The 21,739-nt window shown below is 43.0% G+C and overlaps 1 protein-coding gene across 6 annotated transcripts in view; it reads right to left on the bottom strand.

The window, feature by feature from the left end:
* Positions 1–258: 258 nt before the first annotated feature.
* SLC12A8 (solute carrier family 12 member 8) overlaps positions 259–21,739 on the bottom strand; it is an 85,973-nt gene continuing 64,492 nt past the window's right edge. For 5 of the 6 annotated variants that reach the window (XM_085873208.1, XM_085873211.1, XM_085873209.1 and 2 more), the window contains 5 exons: positions 8,972–9,641; positions 8,004–8,101; positions 7,674–7,791; positions 5,257–5,317; positions 259–1,834 (listed from right to left, as the gene is read on the bottom strand). In XM_085873208.1, the coding sequence (XP_085729334.1) occupies positions 1,669–1,834; positions 5,257–5,317; positions 7,674–7,791; positions 8,004–8,101; positions 8,972–9,641 (1,113 nt within the window). In that variant the 3' untranslated portion in view covers positions 259–1,668. The remainder of the gene's footprint in view (positions 1,835–5,256; positions 5,318–7,673; positions 7,792–8,003; positions 8,102–8,971; positions 9,642–21,739) is intronic. The other variant, XM_085873213.1, reaches the window with a different exon arrangement.

The following is a 21,739-nucleotide window of genomic DNA, read 5'->3' as shown; positions in this document are numbered from 1 at the left end:
GTATGATAAAAGTCTGAATGGAATTCAAAGCTCGACTTTCCAATTATTGCAAAATGATAAAAACATTTGACTATCTCTGCCCCTCAATGCATTGCAAAGCAAACTACGTATATAGCATTTTAACCTCATTTCCGTACGTGTCACAACAAAGTCATTCGGATAGTTTCAGTACCAAGATGATAACCACTCCAGTTACCCAAAATGGATTGTTTATTGGCTTCATAAATTTAGACAGCTTTATTTACTTATCTCCTGGTGTTGCATGGAAAGATTGCTTTTATTTAAAACCAAAATAAACACAACCAAGGGTATAGGTTTGAACACAAAGAATACCATCCAGAATAAAAATTATCCAAAACGACCAATTTAAGGGCACACGTCGACCACAAAGGTTGGAAACTACAATTAAGATTCAATACATTTTAACCTTTCCTTTCAAGGGTAGTTGTATTGTGCATGAATATACATGCGAAGATCCCTTTCAATTACCTAACTTTTATCATCAACCCAAATTGGTAATGTTATCAACCATTGTTGCTGTAGCCAAAGGCAAATGTTTAATTAAGACCTTATTGAGAGCACACTTGTCCAAGAAAAAAAAAAGAGAAGTAAAAACCTCCTCGAACCGTTCAACACAGATCCAGCCAACTTTAACGTTCACCTACTAACTGGTGACGAAACGTGGCTTCACTACTAGGATCCTGATACCAAATTGGTACATGTGCAATTAAAGCACAAAGGATCTCCGATCCCCATCACCCGATAAATTCCGTACTTAACCCTCACCCAATGAGATCATGACCTTCATTGTTTTGGGATGCCAAGGGTATCCTACCGATGAGCTGCATGACTCACAAAACTACAATCACAGGGACTATTACACCAACCTCATGCTAATATTGCAGTAGATAATCAAGGACAAAGTGTTTAATGCTCCTCGTTCATAAGAACACATCTGCATACAAGGCCAGTGTTGCATAGACCACCATCCATCACTGTGGCTTTGAGCAGCAGGATCACCCTCCGTATCACCTATACTTGGCCTCAGAGGCTGCTCGATGTTTTCATATCTAAGTCCCACCTGCACGGCCATTGATTCACCAACTTGATGAACCGACTGAAGAAACTAATACATGGCTGAAGGAGCAATCTGAAATCTATTTTACTCGAATAAAACGCTTGAAGGACAAATGGAGCAAGTGCAACGAAGTCAAGGGAAACTATGTTGAAAAATATAAAAAGTTGGCATTGCGAACTATTGTGAGATTTTCGTTCCTTGAACGTTTTGAATTACCCTCATAGTTATTACAAGTTACAATTTTTTTTCAGTAATACACAGTACATACTTAAACGTCTTTCATTCACTCTCCATGTTACTGAAGTGTGTTTGTGGCATGAGGTACACGCATTAATAAATAGTAGTGCAATTGGGTAGTTGGTCGTTGTGAAATGTTGCACATTGAAAAGGATGGTAGTTTTGTGCATCATTAACGGTTTTGATGCAACAAGGATTGACCTTCAGGTTTGGTATAAGCGTTCAGTCAAAAATGCACCAGGAATAGAGTATGCGTCTCCTCTACTGTGTCTCTCCTCATCTACAATTTCCAGCATATTTCCTCTTTGTGAAATGAAGAGCACAAAGACTGATAAAAAGCGTTTCAGAGGTCCTCATTGATCCTGTAGGGTTAGAGCAGCTGGTGTAACAGTGGATGAACGGTGGAAGCGTTCACGCAAGGCAAAGTCCTCATTTTCCTCAGTCAACTGTGTTGTGGATATCCCTCCAGGAACAAATGAAGGTGGGACAACAAACTGCTCGACAGGTGCTGGTCCTTTCCTGTAATGCAATCAACAGGAGTACAAGGTGAGTAAATGAAACAGACAACAAACTTTACTGCAACCAATTCAATTTTGCACATCATGCTGGGAGAATAGATGAATGTATATGCAGGGTGCATTGAACAGAAAGGAATTAAAACAATCAAATGAACTGACAACATTCTACATGACTGTATTTGATTGGAACTTCTGCTGTCTATGTGATGAGGCAAATAATTTACCCGGGCATGGACTTCTTGGCAGGATACCATTCCATTATCTCATGTCCAGAGGTGGTTTTCGGTACATACACAAACCTTGAAATTGTATGGGTCCCCAGGGCAATTATCTGCACTGTGCCACTGATGGTAAGGCTGTTGATGAGGACATATGAGAAGCCAGCTACAAGCATTTGGAACTCAAAATAGGTGATAAAATTGATTTCAGGAACCTGACGGTGAAAGTACACTCAGACAGAAAGAATGGAAGAAGGCTCTGAGTGACTAAATGATATAATAGGTTGTGAAGAAAGTGAAAATTTCAGATGAGCAGATTTTGTGGAGGTTGGGTGAGATAGAACAATAACTAAGAGCACACACATGATGTGCGTTGAATTAAAAAAAATTTTTTTTAATGTTATTGGTACAGGTTAAGGTTTATGCTGATGGTCATTCAGGATGAACTCCTGTAACAACGGAAGTGAATAAGAGTCGAGCACAATGAGTTGACCAACATCACGCGTCGTCCAGACCAGGTGAAGGAGGTACATTGCTCCCACTTGAAAGGTCGTTAATTAGCCAGCTGGGTTTGTAGTGGCAATCAAATAGCGGCATGGTAATTCTCCTGAAACTAGACTTCCATTAGCCTGGAATCGAAATTCTTAATACTGCTACCTTCAGCTATACTTGAACATTCAATTTTCTGAGATGCCAGTCTCATGTCCTCACCTGTACCCATGATCAAGCCTCAAAACAAGATTTTAGTTGATTTGGGACTCGACGACACATTTGTTATCAATGCAGTCTCTCGATAAGTTTTCATAAAGGCATAAGTGGGATCTTTATCTCAACTTCATTCCTTTGGTGAAGTTTGTACAAAATGAAAGACAACACCTTAATTCCTCAAACACACAAAGTCCAATCAGCATTTCAGCCACAAGAAGAAGTTCAGTAATTGTGCAAACTGACATGGACTTTAACTTATCTCCCTGTTGACATTGTAAGGATTGCTGATGTCATGCATCGCCACAAGACAATGTTGATGGAAATTCATTTCTAACCCCATCTCGTCGTTCTCTTTCCTACTACCCTGGCACATTGTTAATTGGACTTGCCTCAGCTGTCTAACCTGGGCTCGAATCCCGACCCAACTATAAACTGTCATCCGGATGTTTCACAGGTAGGGTGATTCATCAATGTGCTTGCCATCCCTTGGATGGATGTTAGACAGGCGTCCTGTCTGCCAGCATTATTTCTTGGAAGACGTTAAAGATCCCCAGTGTCGTTCATGAAGATCGTCAAACAGACCATTTTTCAAATTTGCCGACGTATTTTCAAACTGCTGTGATATGAAAAAAACGATTTAATTCTTAAATTGAAAGTTTAATCAATGCATTAAAAGATGCACATACATCTCATCCATATATTGTATCTTATTATTAAATGTCAGACATTTGCATCTCCCAAACATTAATAGTACAAATACTCATAAGTTAATTCCCCCACTCCTACTACAAAAACATCAAGTCAAGCTAGCTACAATTTACAATTTGTAACAACGACAATGTGCTACAGTACTTACTCTCGCTGTGTACACAAAGTTAATTGATCACACACACAGTTACATCCACCAACGAACTGATTGTATCCCTCCAGTCCTTTGATCAATTTGAGCTGCTCTAAGGTATAAGCACTTGTTGAATACAACAGAAAGTTTACAGTCTGGATACGTGACACCTGACCACTTCTCAATGTCACTAAACCACTCAGTTTTGTCAATCTTGTAGGGATCTGTGTCATTGATTGTATTAATCTCCTGGTATCTCTCTTTACTGACTGTCCAAGGTATTAGCAAAGTTTGAAGCAGAGGCATGAATCCTGAGGCCTATATGTACTATCGCCTTCGCAAGGTACGTGATGACTATCGGCTCAAACCTTTTGATATTTGATGATCCTTTTAACAGTCGCTTTGGTCGTTTTTCAATGAAGGGAAAACTTATAGGGAGGGCATGGCAATTGAAAACTTGAAAACTCGAGGGCATGAAAACTTACAGGGAAGACACCCCTACACAATACACTCTTCAAATACAGGTGCTGAATGAAGAGTCAGAGCCGCTGGAATTATGGGTTTCCTGGGTCAAAACTAAGATCCAGGCATTCAATGACATCTTGGATGCTGCTGTCCTGTCTGTGCCTCTTTGTGGTGAGGATGTTGAGGTTATGGAGAGATTCACTTTCCTTGGCAGCGATGTTCATGTCTCTGCTGGCTGTGAGTCAGAGGTCAATAGACGTCTGGGTCGGGCCTGTGGAGTCATGGATTCACTGGATCATGGGGTGTGGCGCTGCCGGTACCTGTGTGGGAGGACGAAAGTCAGTGTTCAGGTCCTTGGTGCTTCCAGTCTTGCTCTATGGATGTGAGACTTGGTCTCTGACCAAGGATCTGAGATGGAGACTTAATTCCTTTGGTACCAGGTCTCTTCGGAGAATCCTTGGCTATCGCTGGTCGGACTTTGTGTCCAACGAGCAGTTTCTGAGAGAGATTCAAATGAGATGTGTCCGTGAGCCGTGATAGTCCGTGAGTGTCAGCTGCGGCTGTATGGACATGTGGCTCATTTTCCTGACGCTGATCCTGCTCACCAGATTCTTTCAGCGAGGGAGTCTCATGAGTGGAGGAGGCCAATGGGCTGACCATGTGCCTCGTGGCTGGAGCAGGTTGATCGGCATCTCAAGGAGATGGGGATGGGCCAGGCATCTGCCTGGGGGATGGCCAGACGGAGGCCCCTGGAGTACCGGCGAAAAGTGGACGCAGCGACGTGCTGCTCTGGCGCATGCTCCCATACCTGACCTGACCTGACATGGCGATTGTGAATGTGGCAGCTCTGAAGGTGGCTTTGGCTTTGCGTAGCACCAACATGGCAACCGTATGATTTTTCTCCAAGTAGAAATTGTGGGTGGAGTCAGGCGAACTGTTCAACCAATGGGTGGAACGGAATGTTACAGACAGACACACAGATGAACAAGCATATTATTATATACAGGTAGATTATTTTTATTATTGACTTGGGGCAAGTTATAACTTATTGATTAATTCAATAAAATGATTTATATAGTTTGAAAAAGATTGGCCTGAAACTTACATAATTTGCAAAAGTCATTTGCTTATCTCTGTGCTCACAGACTGCAACAGAATAGAGAAACAAAACCAAAGCACTTTTTATCTTACCTGCATAACCTCCGAAATTGTTCTTTAATCCATGTAAAGAAGTTGAAGCAAACAGAAATGCCTGAAAGAAAGAAAGGGAACTTTAACATTCAACTAAAGAATGGCAAAATATAGTTTAGTTCCATTCCAACACCTTCTCTTTAATGGCCTAATTGCTCTATCAATGTGCTCTTAAGGTCAGTATTTTAACTATGACAGAGCAATTAGGCTTGGGAAGGTGACACAGTCGGCCACAAATTTGACTTGGACGAGATACGTGTCCGAGACACAACATCCAACAAACAGCACAGATTGATTCTGGAGACATGGGACATCAAGAGCCGAGAGGGTGGCCTAACTGGGGAGACCATGGACACACCGACACAATACACTCCTCGAATACAAAAGGCAAAAACTGGATGGTGAAAACAGCTCGATAAGGGGAGCAAAAACCAACAACACTCGATCTCCAATACCACACCCACACATGCAAAACATCCACCAATCATGCAATCTACACGTCATCACGTCCAACCCGGACATGAACCCAGTCACACTTGTGCCCAGAAACACAAAAATAAGAACGAACACACATTTATTAATCCCCTCAATGGGTACATTACTCGATCACGAGTGACTGAAGAGCAGAGCAGACTGTTGATAATGTGAATGGGTTTTTTGGGGGAGGTTTTGCTTAAGGTCAACACAAAAAAACCACTCCTCAATTGACCCCTCGCACCGGCACATACTGGGAAACGAATTGTCGCCTCGGGAATAAAAGCGGACATGTGTTGAGGCTTGGGGTCTATTAGCCTCAGAGAAGCAGGTGAAACCGCTTGAGACAAGATCTGCTGTTGCTTGTTTTTACTAGATTAGCAGGGAAGATATAATCACTTTTTTGGTTGGATGCATCTTTTTCTACAAAAAAATAAAAACAACACACACACACACACACACACACACACACACACACACACACACACACACACACACACACACACACACACACACACACACACACACACACACACACACACACACACACACACACACACGCTCCGCCTCCTTAATATGCAGCACAAGGCTGCGGGTAGCATCATTGGGTGAGGGCATACCTGTGCCACTGATGCAATTCCCCTATTACCAGTACACTGGTACTCATTTTGCTGACCTCAGAAGGATGACAGGCTAAGTCAACCTCACCAAGCGTTAATTCAATGGCTGAAATGGGGTCAAACTCAGGACCCTAAGGTCCCAAGCCAGCCACCCTAACCGCGAAGCCAACACCAGGCTTGATACACAGATCGTCCTCATGCTGTCAGGCACTTAAGGTTGTAGTTTCATTGGCTCGGGGAACAAACCTGGATGAGTTTCCACGATACTTGACTGGCTCACTTTTCCCAGCAATCTGGTACTCATTTTGCTACAATCAGACGGATGACAGGCTATAATAACCAAATTGCAGGTTAGACCAGAAAACACTGGTTATATTCCACAGTGCTTGATGACAGATCATAATTTTGGCATCGTTTAACTGTATTACCTTCGGCAGTTGTTAAAATACTTCCCATAAAGGCACAAACAGCTAAGCAAATGCTGTTATTTCCCAGAATTGAAAATGATCACTTTTCATCACACTTTACACACCTTAAGGGGCCATGCAAAAGTTATCTGTATGTACGAGTTATGGCAGAGGGGAGGTTACATGGTGGTTACACAGTGTACCAGAAATATCTAACCTGCTTTGCTAAAGCTAAAAGTACTTATGTTATACAATTATACAAGTTCAGTCTCTTCCTCATATGAATTGTGCTCATGGGATTTCAAACAACATGATCCATGTTCCATTCAGTAAGTGACAGGTGATTTGAGTCGTGATGAAACATTCCTGCTCTCAGAAGAACCTCAGATTTTTAAGCTGAAAAAAGTATTTATTGTGTGTTGATGCTGCCCCATTGATTTGATGGACCATCATAAATATGGGGCTATGGCACTGCCTCCTGATGATGATCCTTTTTCCTTGTCATAATCGTTGCTTTATCGACTCAGTGTGGAAGAAACGACTCTAACTTAGCCTTTGCAACAATTTCTCACAAGCATCAGACATCACCATTATACATTTGAATAAGTGGGGAAAGATCAGATACAGGGGGTAAAAAAACAAACATCTTTTTGGGCTGTCAAATGTCGATGTCCCTGAATGTATGATTTATGTGCATAACTACTCCATTTTTAAACGATCCTCTGATACAAATGGTATTATAACAGTGGCAGGTCCTGTCAAATACTGTGGAATAGTCAGCAATATTGCAGTGAGATGCTATTCCACAGGTAACACATCAAAGTCACCTGAGCTGGCCCAGTATTGGGCCAATTGCATGAAAACAATGTCCACCAAATGCTACCTCTGGCCGGATAATGCTCGTCTGGGTACTGACCGGGTGGAAGACCAGGGCTGGCCTGCCCAATGTACAAAAACAGAAGCAAGGCCACAGCTATAGTGATGAGGGAGAAGATCCAGTGGATGATAAACATGATGACGAGGCATACTCCAGCCTGATTACAGAAACACAATGACATCAGTCAATATGAACAAACATGGTGGGCTGCGTAACTTTGCATCTCATCGAAATGGATGAATTAAATGCATTTTACAGTGTAGGTTTCAGGCTGTATGACGAAAAACAAGGGTTTCTCGAGTTCTGCTGCATTTTGATAGTAAAGCTAATTCCTCATTCATAATCTTAAAATATGGGAAACATACTTACACCAATTAGGGAGATCCAGCGATTACAGAGTTTAGAATAGAAAGAATTTGACATCTGATAAATTTCCAATTCCCAGGGATTCTTGTGATGAGAAGAATCTTACAAGGGAGAGAACAAATTTCATCAAAGCAAGAAACACATTCTTCACAATGCATACCTGGTTAAGTTTGCAGAGGCCATGGTCAGTGGTTTACATGAAACAATTGGTGCATTATAGTCAAACTTCAGCAGCAGTAGTGCAATTGTTTCTAAAATAAAATCCACGAAGAGGGATGCTTCCCAAATCATAGAATCACATCATTAAGCTCAATCATTTTAAGGATTTAAACAAACTGTATGGGCTGGCAGGATAAAGTAGAGGTACACACTCGTTTATAAGCTGTCTTGCCTGGGTTTGAATATCGGCTCAGCTATAAACTGCCATCCTGGTGTTTAGCAGGCCAGGTGTGGCATCAATGTGTGTGCCGTCCCTCGGAAGATACGTTAAACTGGGCGTCCAATCTGCCGGCATTAGTTGGTGGACGTTAAAGACCCCGTGGTGTCCTTCACGAAGCGAAGGCGAGGTACATCGCCTACACCCTGAACAGATTCAAAATTCCTACCGTTTTTGACTGCTGAAAAGGCAATGGCAAACCATCCAGCATAACCCTTTCCATGAAACTGCCTCGGCAGCACCGACGCTCTTTGAGGAGTACGTCTCAACACTCTGGAATATAACACAACTTTGATATGCAGTATGCTGCATGACAAGAACAAATTGGAGTGGCTTGGTGGTTAAGTAAGAAAGCCTCGTTATTTTAATCAACATGTGCATATGCAATGCACTAACAGTAGGGTAGTGGAACTATATGGGGATACAATGAGGGGATCAACACACGGGAGAGGGGGGAGGAGGGAGAGAAGAGATTTCATTGTACAATTCACACAAATAAAGGCAAATTAGCAAATAAGCATTGGCTTTTCCTCACCAGTTGCAGTCTCTCCTTTGCTAGATTTCCTGCTGGAAGTCTCAGAGGTTCCATCTCTTTTCTCCTTTGGTTTTTCATCACAATTGGCAGAGACCACAGGCTCCGGTTGGTCATCCACTCCAATGGCCTGGCTATTAATTGAAGCACTGTCCTCAGAAAGTGATCCATCGAGATCTTGCTGGTCCCTCTTGCCAATTGAATTGAGCATGAAGCTGTGCTGCAGCCTCTCTTTGGCCACTTTGTGCTGTTTGCCCTGAGGGACGTCCTTCTCCGGTCGCTTGCTTCCACCAGCATTGCCATTCGGCATTTGGTTGGGAAAAATCATTTGCATATCTCTAGTAAACTCCTCCAACGATCCCTGACTCCGACTTCCTCCACCACTCTCACCCTTGTCTTTGTTTATCAAAGGCTTGTAGCCCCCTCGCTGGTCACCATTTGTTCTGCTATTTCCCACAGAGGGTCCTCCAGTTGCCCAACGCATCCCTTCCATTTGCTGTAAATCATAACTCATTGCCAGGGCAAAATAAGCATAGGCCACAGTGGCATAGGTGATGAGGAAGTTGATGGTGACAATTGGAGAGAGGATGTCCACTTCACTGATGAAGATGAATATTACAGTGACTGCTCCAACCACCCCAATGGCATACATTGGTGTCTTGTTGGGTCCAAACTGTCATAATAATGTTAAGAAACAAGATAATAAACAAGCATGTGTCATACTCATTGTCACATAAAAATCAAACACTCATGACATTAGTTTGTGCTCCATGAGATTAAAATAAACTAGTGACTCGAGGGCTGTGATTAGAGATTGCTGGTGGCTCCCAGTATAGCCAACTTGTAATATTAGCCAATTGGTAGCACTTGAAATTCTGCCTCATAATGAAAACAAATGTTTTTGGTTTTATTCTAAAAAGCGGGACACCACGGACACCAAGTCTAAACACTTAATGCCTCCCTCCAGAAACCATAACAGTTGAAAAAAAAAAAACTATTTGAAAATTGGAAGGAAAAAAAAATCAAACAATTGAAAATGAAATAATTCAAAATTGTGGGGAAAAAATTGAAATTTGAAAAACTTAAACAGCAATAATTATAATTTTTTTCAATAATGGATAAAATAGTCTTCAAAAAGCAGGATACCATGGATATGAAGACTAAACACTTAATTTCTCCCTCCGTGAACAATAACTACCAACAAACAAAAGAGGTCCCACAAGGGAGTACTTTGGACTACCAACCAAGAGGGACAGTGTGCAAGCAATAGTTATATAGATGTGGAAACGTTTTCAACAATGAGTCTTGCACCAGATTATTACGGTCTTTATCATGAAGAAAAATTCTTTGATTGATACACATCTAATGCACAAACTCAGTCAATGGAACAATATGTTAGCAGGAATAGGAAAAACAAAAAGAACCCTTTTCTGGCAAAGATAGAAGCAGAGGTATCAAAAAGGTATAAATGTTTAGTGAAAATATGAATTCAAGCAAAGGTGGAGGATAATTAGCAATAATAGAAAGAGGAGTAAAGAAGAAAAACCAGGAAAATAAAAAGATGCGTGCAGCATTTTAATCACCCCATCACATATCATTCGCATCAATGAGTGGATTATTCACTTGGAATGGCAAATTTAAAATAAACTAGTGCATGCCCGTAGATGCGTGGCCGTATGTGCAAACCCTCCCCCCCCCTGCAAAAAACTCAAACCGAGTGCCAGAAAGAACAACCACACAAGCCGTTCCTTCGTTTTCACGTGCCCTTACGTGCGTGGCTGTACGTGCAAAACAAACAAAAAAAAATATATATATATATATATATATATATATATATATATATATATATATATATATATATATATATATATATATATATATATATATATATACTTTAAAACCACTTGCCAGAAACAACCACACAGGCCGTTCCTTCGCTCTCGCGTGGCCGTACGTGCGTGGCCGTACGTGCGTGTCTGTACGTGCATGGCCGTACATACAAAATAAAAATAAAAAAAACTTTCAAACCGCGTGCCAGAAACAACAACCACACAGGCCGTTCTTTTGCTCTCGCGTGCCCATATGTGGCCGTACATGCAAAAAAACAACCAAAACTTTCAAACAAACACACAGGCCATTCCTTCGCTCTCATAAACAACGACTGTATTGGGGCATTGTGTTTATCTATAAATGCGGATAAGAAATCGAGAAATTATTAGAATACAGTGTCATCACTATCCAAAAGTAGTGCATGCCCGTACGGAATGTTCACATCATTCCACGAATTATTGCTTGCATTGAAGTAACAACTGCTGTGATACTTACACACAGAGTTAATTAAAATCAAGTTTACCTCCCTGTCTCTGCTTGCCATGACATTCGCTGCCATTTACCATTGGCACTCCTACCCCACGGTAACTAAAGCACCGATCGATCCCCATCGTAACCAGCACGGCACGTGACGTCATCGTCGGCCGGCAGTGCACCGGCCTACGCAGCCACGCCCACGCAGCAACGTGTCCTGTGATTGGTAACTAAATGGCGCATCGGCCACGCCTACACAGCACGTGTCCTGCCATTGGTTGGTAAATACATGGCCATAACTTGGGAATCACTTGTCCGATTAATATCAAATCTTGAAAAGGCACATCCTCAGGTCCCCAGTAATATAGCTGGCAAGTTTCAATTAGATCGGACCAGTGGTTGTCGGGAAACAGCAGTCTCACACACACACACACACACACACACACACATACACACACACACACACACATTGCTGGAATTATAGATAGATGAAATGAGGTCAATGACATGACAAATGAAGGGGTTGAATGCAGACTGTAGAGCAATGAGTAAGGAAACCCGTCGTTGTGAATCGTTTTTACCACCAAATTGAGATGTATTTCGTTGGCAAGCATGCTGAGTGGAGCTGAATTCCTTTACCCTTCCAAAGGCCACAGCATTTTGACAATTGGAAACAAAAAAAGTTGTGCACTTTTTTTGATAAATTATTTTTGGAACAATTTTTCTTCAACAAATAAATAATAATAAAAATCGTCTCCATGTACATTGTACACACCTTTATCTCGTTAGCACCTCTTCATAAACAACATCGCTGAGGAAACGGCGCTTCTTCTTTGTTTCCTCGTCCAGGGCAAGAATACGGAGGCTTTTAATGGCCAATTATTCAATTAGCGCCAACGTATTTTGCCTTTTCCCAAGGAAAAACACGAAGAGGAGAGGAGAGGAGAGGAGAGGAGAGAAAAAACCCGTAATGGCAAACGCGGTTGAGTTTCTCTTCACCAACGACCACAGCTATGCAGCAACGCTTCCTGTCATTGGTTGATATAAAATGGCCGCAGCAACGGTTCCTGTCATTGGTTGGTAAATAAATGGCCATAACTTGGGAAGCACTTGTCTGATTAATATCAAACCTTGAAAAGGCACATCCTCAGGTCCCCAGCAATATATTTGGCAAGTTTCAATTAGATCGGACCAGCGGGTTGTCGAGAAACAGCAGTCACACACACACACACACACACACACACACACACACACACACACACACACACACACACACACACACACACACACACACACACACACACACACACACACACACACACACACACACACACACACACACACACACTTCTGGAATTATAGATAGATAAACCTCCAGCAAATGCACAATCATATCAGAGAAATCAACATAGGCAATGTGATTCATTCATTGATTCGTTCATGCAGTATGGGGTTGTGGGCTTGCATCATTGCAGGAAGCATGGCAGTGCTGCTGATACCATTCCCCCTGTAGGTCAGGACAGATATTTGATATTTTTTTCATAGTGCTGGTGATGATTCGACTGCTCCTAGCGAAAGACAGAGTGGTATCATGACCATCCACCAACAAGCAGTGCTGGCAGATGGTTCCACTGGCTGAGCGTCCTTCCGAGGGACGGTATCAACTTGATTAGTGCTTCATAAGCTGGATATGCATTGTTCAAGACAAATGATGGCAGTCTTTAAAGATCTATTCAAACTATTTTATGGGGTTTTTTTCCATACAAAGTTGAGGCTCATGGTGGAGTGATGTCTCTACTCTACTACATACTTAGTTAACGGCCCCAATTATTCCCACATTCTTGTGGGGGCAGCCCAGAAATATATTTGGCCTGTCTCCTTTTGTCCAGCAAAATTAACACAGCCACCCCTCCTCTTCGCATGCTCAGCTCTCAACTCCAGTCGTCGTTCTCTATGAATATACTTGATTTCACCATCTTCAGAAATCTCTCCTGGAACCAACCGATCCTCAGTATCGTCTCCAATAAACTTGGTTTCCTCTTCAGAGCTCGCAAATACTTCAACTTGCATCAGCTTTGCACCCTCTACAAATCCCAAATCAGATTGATGATAGAATACTGCTCCCATGTTTGGGGTGATGCTGTTCCATCAGTCAGTGGTACTCTGGATCACATCCAACTGATTACCCATCCTACTTTGTCTAGCCATCTCCAAACTTTGGCCCACCATTGAGTAGCCCCCTTGAGCAGGGTAATTCTAAAGGGTAATTACAAAGGGTAATTCTAAAAGGTCATTCTAAAGGGTAATTCTAAAGTGTGCTAAAGGCTTCTAAAGGATAATACTAAAAATATTCGAAAGGGTAATTCTAAAGGGTTCTAAAGGGTAATTCTAAAGGGTTTCATTCGTATCTAGGCTTTGCCTCCTTCATATTAAAAATGCCAAACTGAACCGCTTCGTTTGAACATGGATGTGATTTTTCTTTATTTTAAACCTCTCATGGATGAGCTTAAACCTCTCATTGGTGAGGCCTGACGTTGGCATGGATTTTCGCGAACCCACCGAAGGTGGCAAGAATTTGTAATTTATTCAGGGTGCTGGTGATAACTCGCCTACTTTTCGTGAAACACACCGTGGGATCTTTAACATTCACAAACAATCAGTGCTGCATGGTACTTCCGATGGATAGTGCCCACATTGATACATCGCCTCTGAGAAACATGGTAATCATTCATAGCCGAGTCAAGATTTGAATCCATGTTTGGCTGCTCAGAGGTTGGTGTGCAAACCTCCAATCAATCTTGCCTGTCCAACAATAAAATGTATTCAGTAAGAATCCCTATATTTACCTTTGATGCTAGAAGGCAATTCAAGACAGCATTCATACTTTCGTTTCAAATGCAATATTTCCAACATTAAAATAACATGACTTTTGCAAACTTTGTATAAATTATACATACATTATGTACTTGATGCCTGGTGTTTGCTTAATGGTTAGGGTGGTGGGTTTGGGATCCTTGGATCCTGAGTTCAAATCCCACTCAGCTGTTGAATTAATACCAGGTGGGGTTGACTCTGCCTGTCATCATTCTGAGGTCGGCAAAATGAGTGCCAGCATGCTGGTATCCTGTGTCAGAGTGGCGACCCATCCAGAATTGTGTCCAATAGCCAAGGAGACCGCTTAAGCATATACCAACGCCCTGCACAGAGTATGGTCCCAATCTCCTCCTCCTCCTCCTCCTCAACTACCTTGAATGAGCTGAGAATAATTGTAGTTTGATGCTTTTCTACATGTTATAGACCAGATTTTCACAGAAATTGTATGAAATTTGGAGTAGGGTTCAGCACATTTGTCCAGAATGATGATTTGATGCTTTGTGTTCACTGAAGGCTCTCAAACGAAATACCTTTAATTAGGGTTTTGGGAACCTCAATCACCCATTACTGTAATTATTTATTTATTTTATTCCTTTTCACACTTTTTAAACGTTTTTATTTCCTGGTTGATCATCTGGTGTCAAACATTTTTTGTAAAGCAAAATAAAAATTAAGGAAAAACAGATGAGTCTTTAGTATTAACTGTCTTTGTAGGTTTGAGAAATGCAATTTATAAAGTTGCTGATGATGCAAGTAATTATTTATTTTAAAAAATCGTGGAAATTTGTCAGGAGACAATAATAATTGCTCCAAGGACTTCATAAAGGAATTGAGATACTCTCCATGAATTTAGTTTTTCCAACCCCATCATCATCTCCATCCATCCATCAAGACCAGACTCTGTGCAGAGCATTGGTGCTGCTTAAGCACTCTCCTTGGCTATTGGGCACAATCCTGGACAAGTCACCACTCCAACACAGGATACCAGCAAGCTGGCACTCATTTTGCCAACCTTGGAAGGATGACAGGCAGAGGAAGAAGAATTCAATTAAGACACCAAAGAAATGCTTTTCAAATGTGGTCAAAAAACATGCTTTTGTATTAAATGGAGATATATTTGAGTATTGCTTTGTATGTCTCAAAGATCATTTATTTATTGTACATGGGTGGTTAAAATTGGTCCCAGACAAATCTATTGTACATGTAGTGCATGTAGAAACTTAACCCCCTCTCAAAATTTTCACCTTTTGTTTCCTTATAGCCTGGAATTAAATTGCGTAAATCAGACTTTTTCCATCTTTATTTACACATCTTAACCAACAACTTCCAAGTGAAAAAATTCCACAAATTTCAGAAAATTCATTAAAAATACAAAACTACAATGTCTTGGTTGGATAAGTGTGCACTCCCCCTTATAATATAAATTGTAAATTATCTCAGGTGTAACCAATCATCTTCAAAATCACACGCCAAGTTAATTGGCCTTCATCTGTGTTAAATTGTAGTGATTCTGATTATTTCAGAATAATATCAGCTGTTCCTGTAGGTTTCCTCTGCTGAGTTGTGCATTTCACAGCAAAGACTCAACCATGAGCACCAAGGAGCTCTCAAAAGACCTCTGGGATAATGTTGTGGGAAGGCATAAATCAGGGGATTGGTATAAAAATATTTCAAAGGTCTTGAATATGCCTTGGAATATAGTCAAGGCAATCATTAAGAAGTGGAAGGCGTATAGTACCACCACCAAGACCCTGCCAAGATCAGGCCATCCCTCCAAACTGAATGACCAAACAAGGAGAACACTGATTAGAGAGGCCATCAAGAGGCCAATGGCAACTTTGAAAGACCTACAGACCTTTAAGGCAAAGACTGGTCACTGTGTGCATGTGACAATAATATCCCAAGCACTCTATCAGTCTGGCATGGACAGTGTTTGGTAAGAAGGATATATTACTCAAAGCCCACCTTGCGTCCCATTTGAGGTATGCAAAGAACCACTCTGAGGATTTTGAAGGTGTTTAGCAAAAAATTTTGTCGTGTGACGGAATCAAAATGGAACTTTTTGCCCAAAATACAAAACATTATGTTTGGCATAAACCCAACACAGCACATCACCCAAAGAACGCCATCCCGATTGTGAAGCATGGTGGTGACAGAATCATGTTATGGGGATGTTTCTCATCAGCAGGGATGGGGTACTTGTCAGGATAGAAGGGAAAATGGATGGAACAATACAGAAAAATCCGAGAGGAAAACCTGCTGCCCTCTGCAAGAAAGGTGAATTTGGGACGGCAGTTCACCTTTCAGCATGACAACGACCCAAAGCACACAGCCAAAGCTACAATGGAGTGGCTAAGGAACAAAAAGATAAATATCCTTGAGTTGCCTCGTGAGAGCCCAGACCTAAATACAATAGAAAATCATTGGCATGACTTAGAGATTGCTGTTAATCAACACTCCCAACACAACTTGACTGAGCTTGAACAGTTTTGTGCAGAAGAATGGGAAAATATTTCCCAATCAAGGTGTGCAAAGTTGGTGGAGAACGATCCCAACAGACTCACAGCTGTAATTGTTGTCAAAGGTGCTTCCACTAAGTATTAGCTCAGGGGGGTGGATACTTTTCAAACCAAGAGATTCTAGTTTTTTATTTTTAATTAATTTTCTGAAATTTTTAGAATTTGTTTTTCACTTGCAAGTTGTGGTTTTGGATGTATAAATAAAGGTGGAAAAAGTCTGATTTAATGAAATTAATTCCAGGCTTTCAGGCAACAAAAGGTGAAAATTTTGAGAGGGTGTAGACTTTCAAGAGGCATTGTATATTTCTCTTTCTTTCGTTCAGGTGAAATATAAGCCACTTGTCTACGTTTATCTCGTCATCTATGACTTGCTACAGGTATCATGTAAACCTGTACTAACCTGTTCCATGGTCAGGTTGTCGGTGACTAAACCATCTCCCCCACCAGGATTTCTGGTGAGGAAGGTGTTTGGTGATGGACACCCAGCAGGATTAAAAACAAAACCTGTCAAAGGGCGAGGAGCTCCTTGTGAGCCAACGGCCATCCATATCTAGTGCCCAACTGTGTGGGCAGACGTCCTCCTGCAGTTGGGTTACTTCTTATTTGGAGGATGGTGGCAGGATTTGCACTCCGGCCACCGTAAAACCCTTCATTCTGCAAAACATTCTCGAAGCATAAAAAAAATCTGAAAACCCACTCCATGGGAGTACTTCCTGTGCAGCTTCCTTTCACAGGGCAGCTCATCGGATGATGGGATTGGGGCAAAGCCTTCGGGACCCCAATCTTTGATGATAGGAGGGAAACCACGGGATAACATTCCCGGGTCAGATTGCGGGAGAGTGTGTTGGAGTGGTGCTGAGGTGTCGTCCACCAGACGGCAGTCTCCTTGGGTTAACTTGAGGCGGTCCCTTCGGGTGGGTGCCTGGAATGTCCTATCCCGAAGAGAGGATGATCATCTGTCTCTGTTATCTGAGCTCAGGCGTTTGGACATCAGTATTGCAGCACTCTCTGACGTTCGGAGACCGGATTGCGGCAAGATCATGGCGGGTGGTTACACCTACTATTGGTCTGGTCGTTCTGATGGTTACCATGCCCAAGGAGTTGCTGTCACTGTGTCCAAGAAGCTGGCTCCAATGATAATTGAGGTAACACCGGTCAACTAGCGTATCATGAGACTAAGGATTCATCACTCCTTGGGTGTTATTTCCCTGGTCTATGTTTTTGCTACGACTGAGGTGAGTGATCTCACCGTGAAGGAGGCATTCTATGCCATGCTTGAGTCTGTGGTTGTCAGGGCCCCAGGCGAGATACACTTCGAGTCATGGGGGATTTCAATGCATCGACTGGAACTGATAGGGATGGTTATGAGACATGTGTTGGTCCCCATGGGTCTGGAACTGTGAACCTGAATAGCACTAAGTTCTTTGACTTTGCAAGAAGACATGGGCGGAGGGTGGCCGGTCAATGGTTTCAGAGCCCACAAGCTCATTTCTGGACTTGGTAATCCAACGCTGGCGGTGTGGCAAAGGAGATTGACCATGTGCTGTTTGATGGTCCCTGGAGGATGATCCAGAACTGCACGGTCTAACGCAGTGTTCAGTTCCTCAATACTGACCACTGACTTGTTGTAGCAACTCTTAAGTTGCACCTTAAATCCAGGAGAATGGTACCTTCCCAGCCGAGGCTGGATGTAAGCAAGCTCAAGAATGAGAGGGCAGCTGAGGAGTTTGCGAATAGGTTGAATGGAGATTTGGGGGGTCTGGGTGCTTTTGGAGATCCTGAAGAGTTGTGGAGTGCCTTCAAGACCACCGTCCTTGATGTTGCCGGTGGATGTCTTGGAACTCACCATAGGGCGAAGAATAATTTTGTCTCTCAAGGGACACTGGATACCATTGACCAGAGTCACAGGGCCAGGCTGAATGGCAGAGCTGAGCTGTTCAGGGAGCTGAGGCGTAAAACTGTACGTGCGCTCAGGGTGGACAAGGAGGCCTCTGTGAGAGGAATCTGTGAGGGGGTAGAGCATCACCTGTGGTAAAGTGATTCTCGTCCTGCTGACAGCAGAATTCACACATTGCGTTCATCTAAGCCCATCCCTCGGTGTACTTTAGTTAGAGCAGAGGTTGGCAGGCTCTTGACAGAGGAGTCCGAAGTGAAGGCCTGCTGGGCCGGTTACTTTGAGCGGTTGTACCATGATGATCCACCAGCTGTCAAGTTGGACGTCAGGGGTGTTACAATCACTGTAGCTGACCCTCCAATCAACTGTGGTCCACCTTCGCTTAAGGAAACACAGGCTGCGATGAACCGGTTGAAATGGGGTAAAGCTCCTGGGATCTGTGGCATCCACGCTGAACTTCTCAAGGCTGGTGGAAATGCTGCACCCGTGTCATTGCATGCAGTTCTGTGCTCTGCCTGAAACACAGGCATCATCCCAAATGACTGGGAGAGGGGCCTTGTTGTCCCTTTCTGGAAAGGGAAGGGTGATCGCCAAGACTGCAACAACTACCGAGTGGTGACGCTGCTCTCGGTGCCGGGCAAGGTCTTTGCTCAGATAATTCTTGATAGGGTTTTCCACCATCTGCTTGAGCACCAGCATCCAGAGCAGTCAGGCTTTACACTAAAGAGGTCAACGATTGACCGTATCCCTGCTCTTCGGGTCTTCACTGAATGCAGATGAGAGTTTCGGCAGGGGCTACTTGCAGCCGATGTTGAACTCTGCAAAGAGTTTGATTCAGTGAATCGGGATGTCCTCTGGAGGATTCTTGGTCTTCGTGGGGTGCCACCGAAACTGATCGATCTGATGTCTGAACTCTACTCTGGTACTGAGGGTGCTGTGAGATGTGGTGGTACCATCTCTGACTTATTTCCAGTTGTTACTCAAGTTCGTCAGGGGTGTGTACTGGCCCCCACACTTTTCACCACTTGTATGGACTGCATTCTGGGGAGGATGTCAGAGAGATCAAGCTGTGGTGCATCATTTGGGAATGTCAAGATCTCTGACCTTGATTTTGCAGATGATGCAGTCATCTTTGTGGAGACTTTAGAGATCCTTTTGGGGGGCCCTCGAGGTGCTGAATGAGGAGACAGAGCTGCTGGGATTATGGGTTTCTTGTGTTAAAACTAAGATCCAGGCTTTCGATGACATCTTGGATGCTGCTGTCCTGTCTGTGCCTGTTTGTGGTGAGGATGTTGAGGTCGTGGAGACATTCACTTACCTTGGCAGTGATAATCATGTCTCTGATGGGTGTGCGTCAGAGGTCAACAGACCTGGGTCAGGCCTGGGGAGTCATGGATTTACTAGATCATGGGGTGTGGCGCTGCCGGTACCTGTGCAGGAGGATGAAAGTCGGAGTCTTCAGGTCCTTGGTTCTTCCAGTGTTGCTCTATGGATGTGAGACTTGGACTCTGACCAGGGATGTGAGATGGAGACAATTTCTTTGGCACCAGGTCTCTTCAGAGAATCCTTGGCTATCGCTAGTCGGACTTTGTGTCCAACAAGCGATTGCTGAGAGAGACTCACATGAGATTTGTTACCTGCATAGTCTGTGAGCGTCAGCTGTGGCTGTACGGACATGTGGCTCGTTTTCCTGACGCTGATCCTGCTCACCAGATTCTCTCAGCGAGGGAGTCTCATGAGTGGAGGAGGCCAGTGGGCCGACCACGTGCCTCGTGGTTGCAGCAGGTTGACCATCATCTGAAGGAGATGGGGATGGGCCTGGCATCTGCCTGGGGGATGGCCAGACGGAGGCACCTGGAGTACCGGCGGAAAGTGGACGCAGCGACGCGCTGCTCTGGCACATGCTCCCGTACCTGACCTGACCCTGTCTTAGGGAGGATTACTGATTACTGTCTTTAAGCTGTCTTCGGGAGGATTACTGGTATAATATTGTTTGATAAAGCAGAAATGTTTTAATAATGGCATCAGGGAACCACAGCTGGGTTGTGTACATTTCCGTCAGTAAGAATCTACTCTGGACAAATGAAACTGTATTGTAAGATTCAATTAATGGCTTTAATGTCTGTGAAATTGGTTTTTTCTAAGGCTTAGATGTTAGAGCATTCACCCATGAGCTATCTAAAGGCCCAGTCACACCTTGACGTTTTAGCCAGCTTATGCCGATTTTTTGAAAATTTGTCTAAAACGCTGATACACGTCGAATACGTTATGGGTAACTTTTGATAACATTGAGAGCACGCTGAAAAACACTGCCATACGTCGTTGTACGCTGGCTTTAAACGTTGTACTTTTCAGTTGTCCTCAAATTTTCCATGCTTGAAATTTTAAGACTTATGCCAGCGTATGACTCACACATTCTGCTGAACGCTGGCCATAAGTTGTAGGCACGTCACGCGATCGTTAACACACGTCGACACATGTTACTTGTAAGTTACTCATAAGTCGAAACACGTCGAGGTAATGTTTAGCGTACCCGAAACTTATTTCTAACCTATGAGTAACGTGTTGTACTCACGTTACGCGATCGGTGACAAACATAGACACACGTTACTTGTCAGGTGCTCATAAGTCGAAACACATCAAGGTAATGGTTGGCGTCAGTGTTCCAGACTCCCTGGTTTTATTTTTATTTTATTTTTTTCTTCCTTCCTTCGGTATGATGGTAATTTTGACACTTCGATTTCTAGTGCGGTTATAATATAATATAATTAATAGGCTGCCGCTCAACGATTTAAATCATAACCGCACTGTACACTGAACACCGTCATACCGAAGAAAAAAAAAAAACAGGGAGTCTGGAACACTGACGCTAACCATTACCTTGACGTGTTTCAACTTATGAGTACCTTTCAAGTAACGTGTGTCGATGTGTGTCAACGATCGCATATCGTGCGTACAACTTATTCCCATCGCATGCGGAGCATGTGTCATACGGCAAGTACGTCGTAAAATTTTCAACATGTTTAAAATTACAAGACGTACTCCACTTACTACGACGTATGATAGCGTACTTTAGCGTTCTATTGACGCATACCAAACTTACCCATACCGTATTCGACGTGCGCCAGCGTTTTCGACGCATTTTTCAGAGGTCGGCATACGCTGGCAAGATCGCCAAGG

This window comes from Eptatretus burgeri, chromosome 3, assembly GCF_056783735.1.
Source record: "Eptatretus burgeri isolate ZD-2024b chromosome 3, Ebu_testis_v1, whole genome shotgun sequence".
Lineage (NCBI taxonomy): Eukaryota > Metazoa > Chordata > Myxini > Myxiniformes > Myxinidae > Eptatretus > Eptatretus burgeri.
This window is presented reverse-complemented; position numbering and strand designations above follow the sequence as displayed.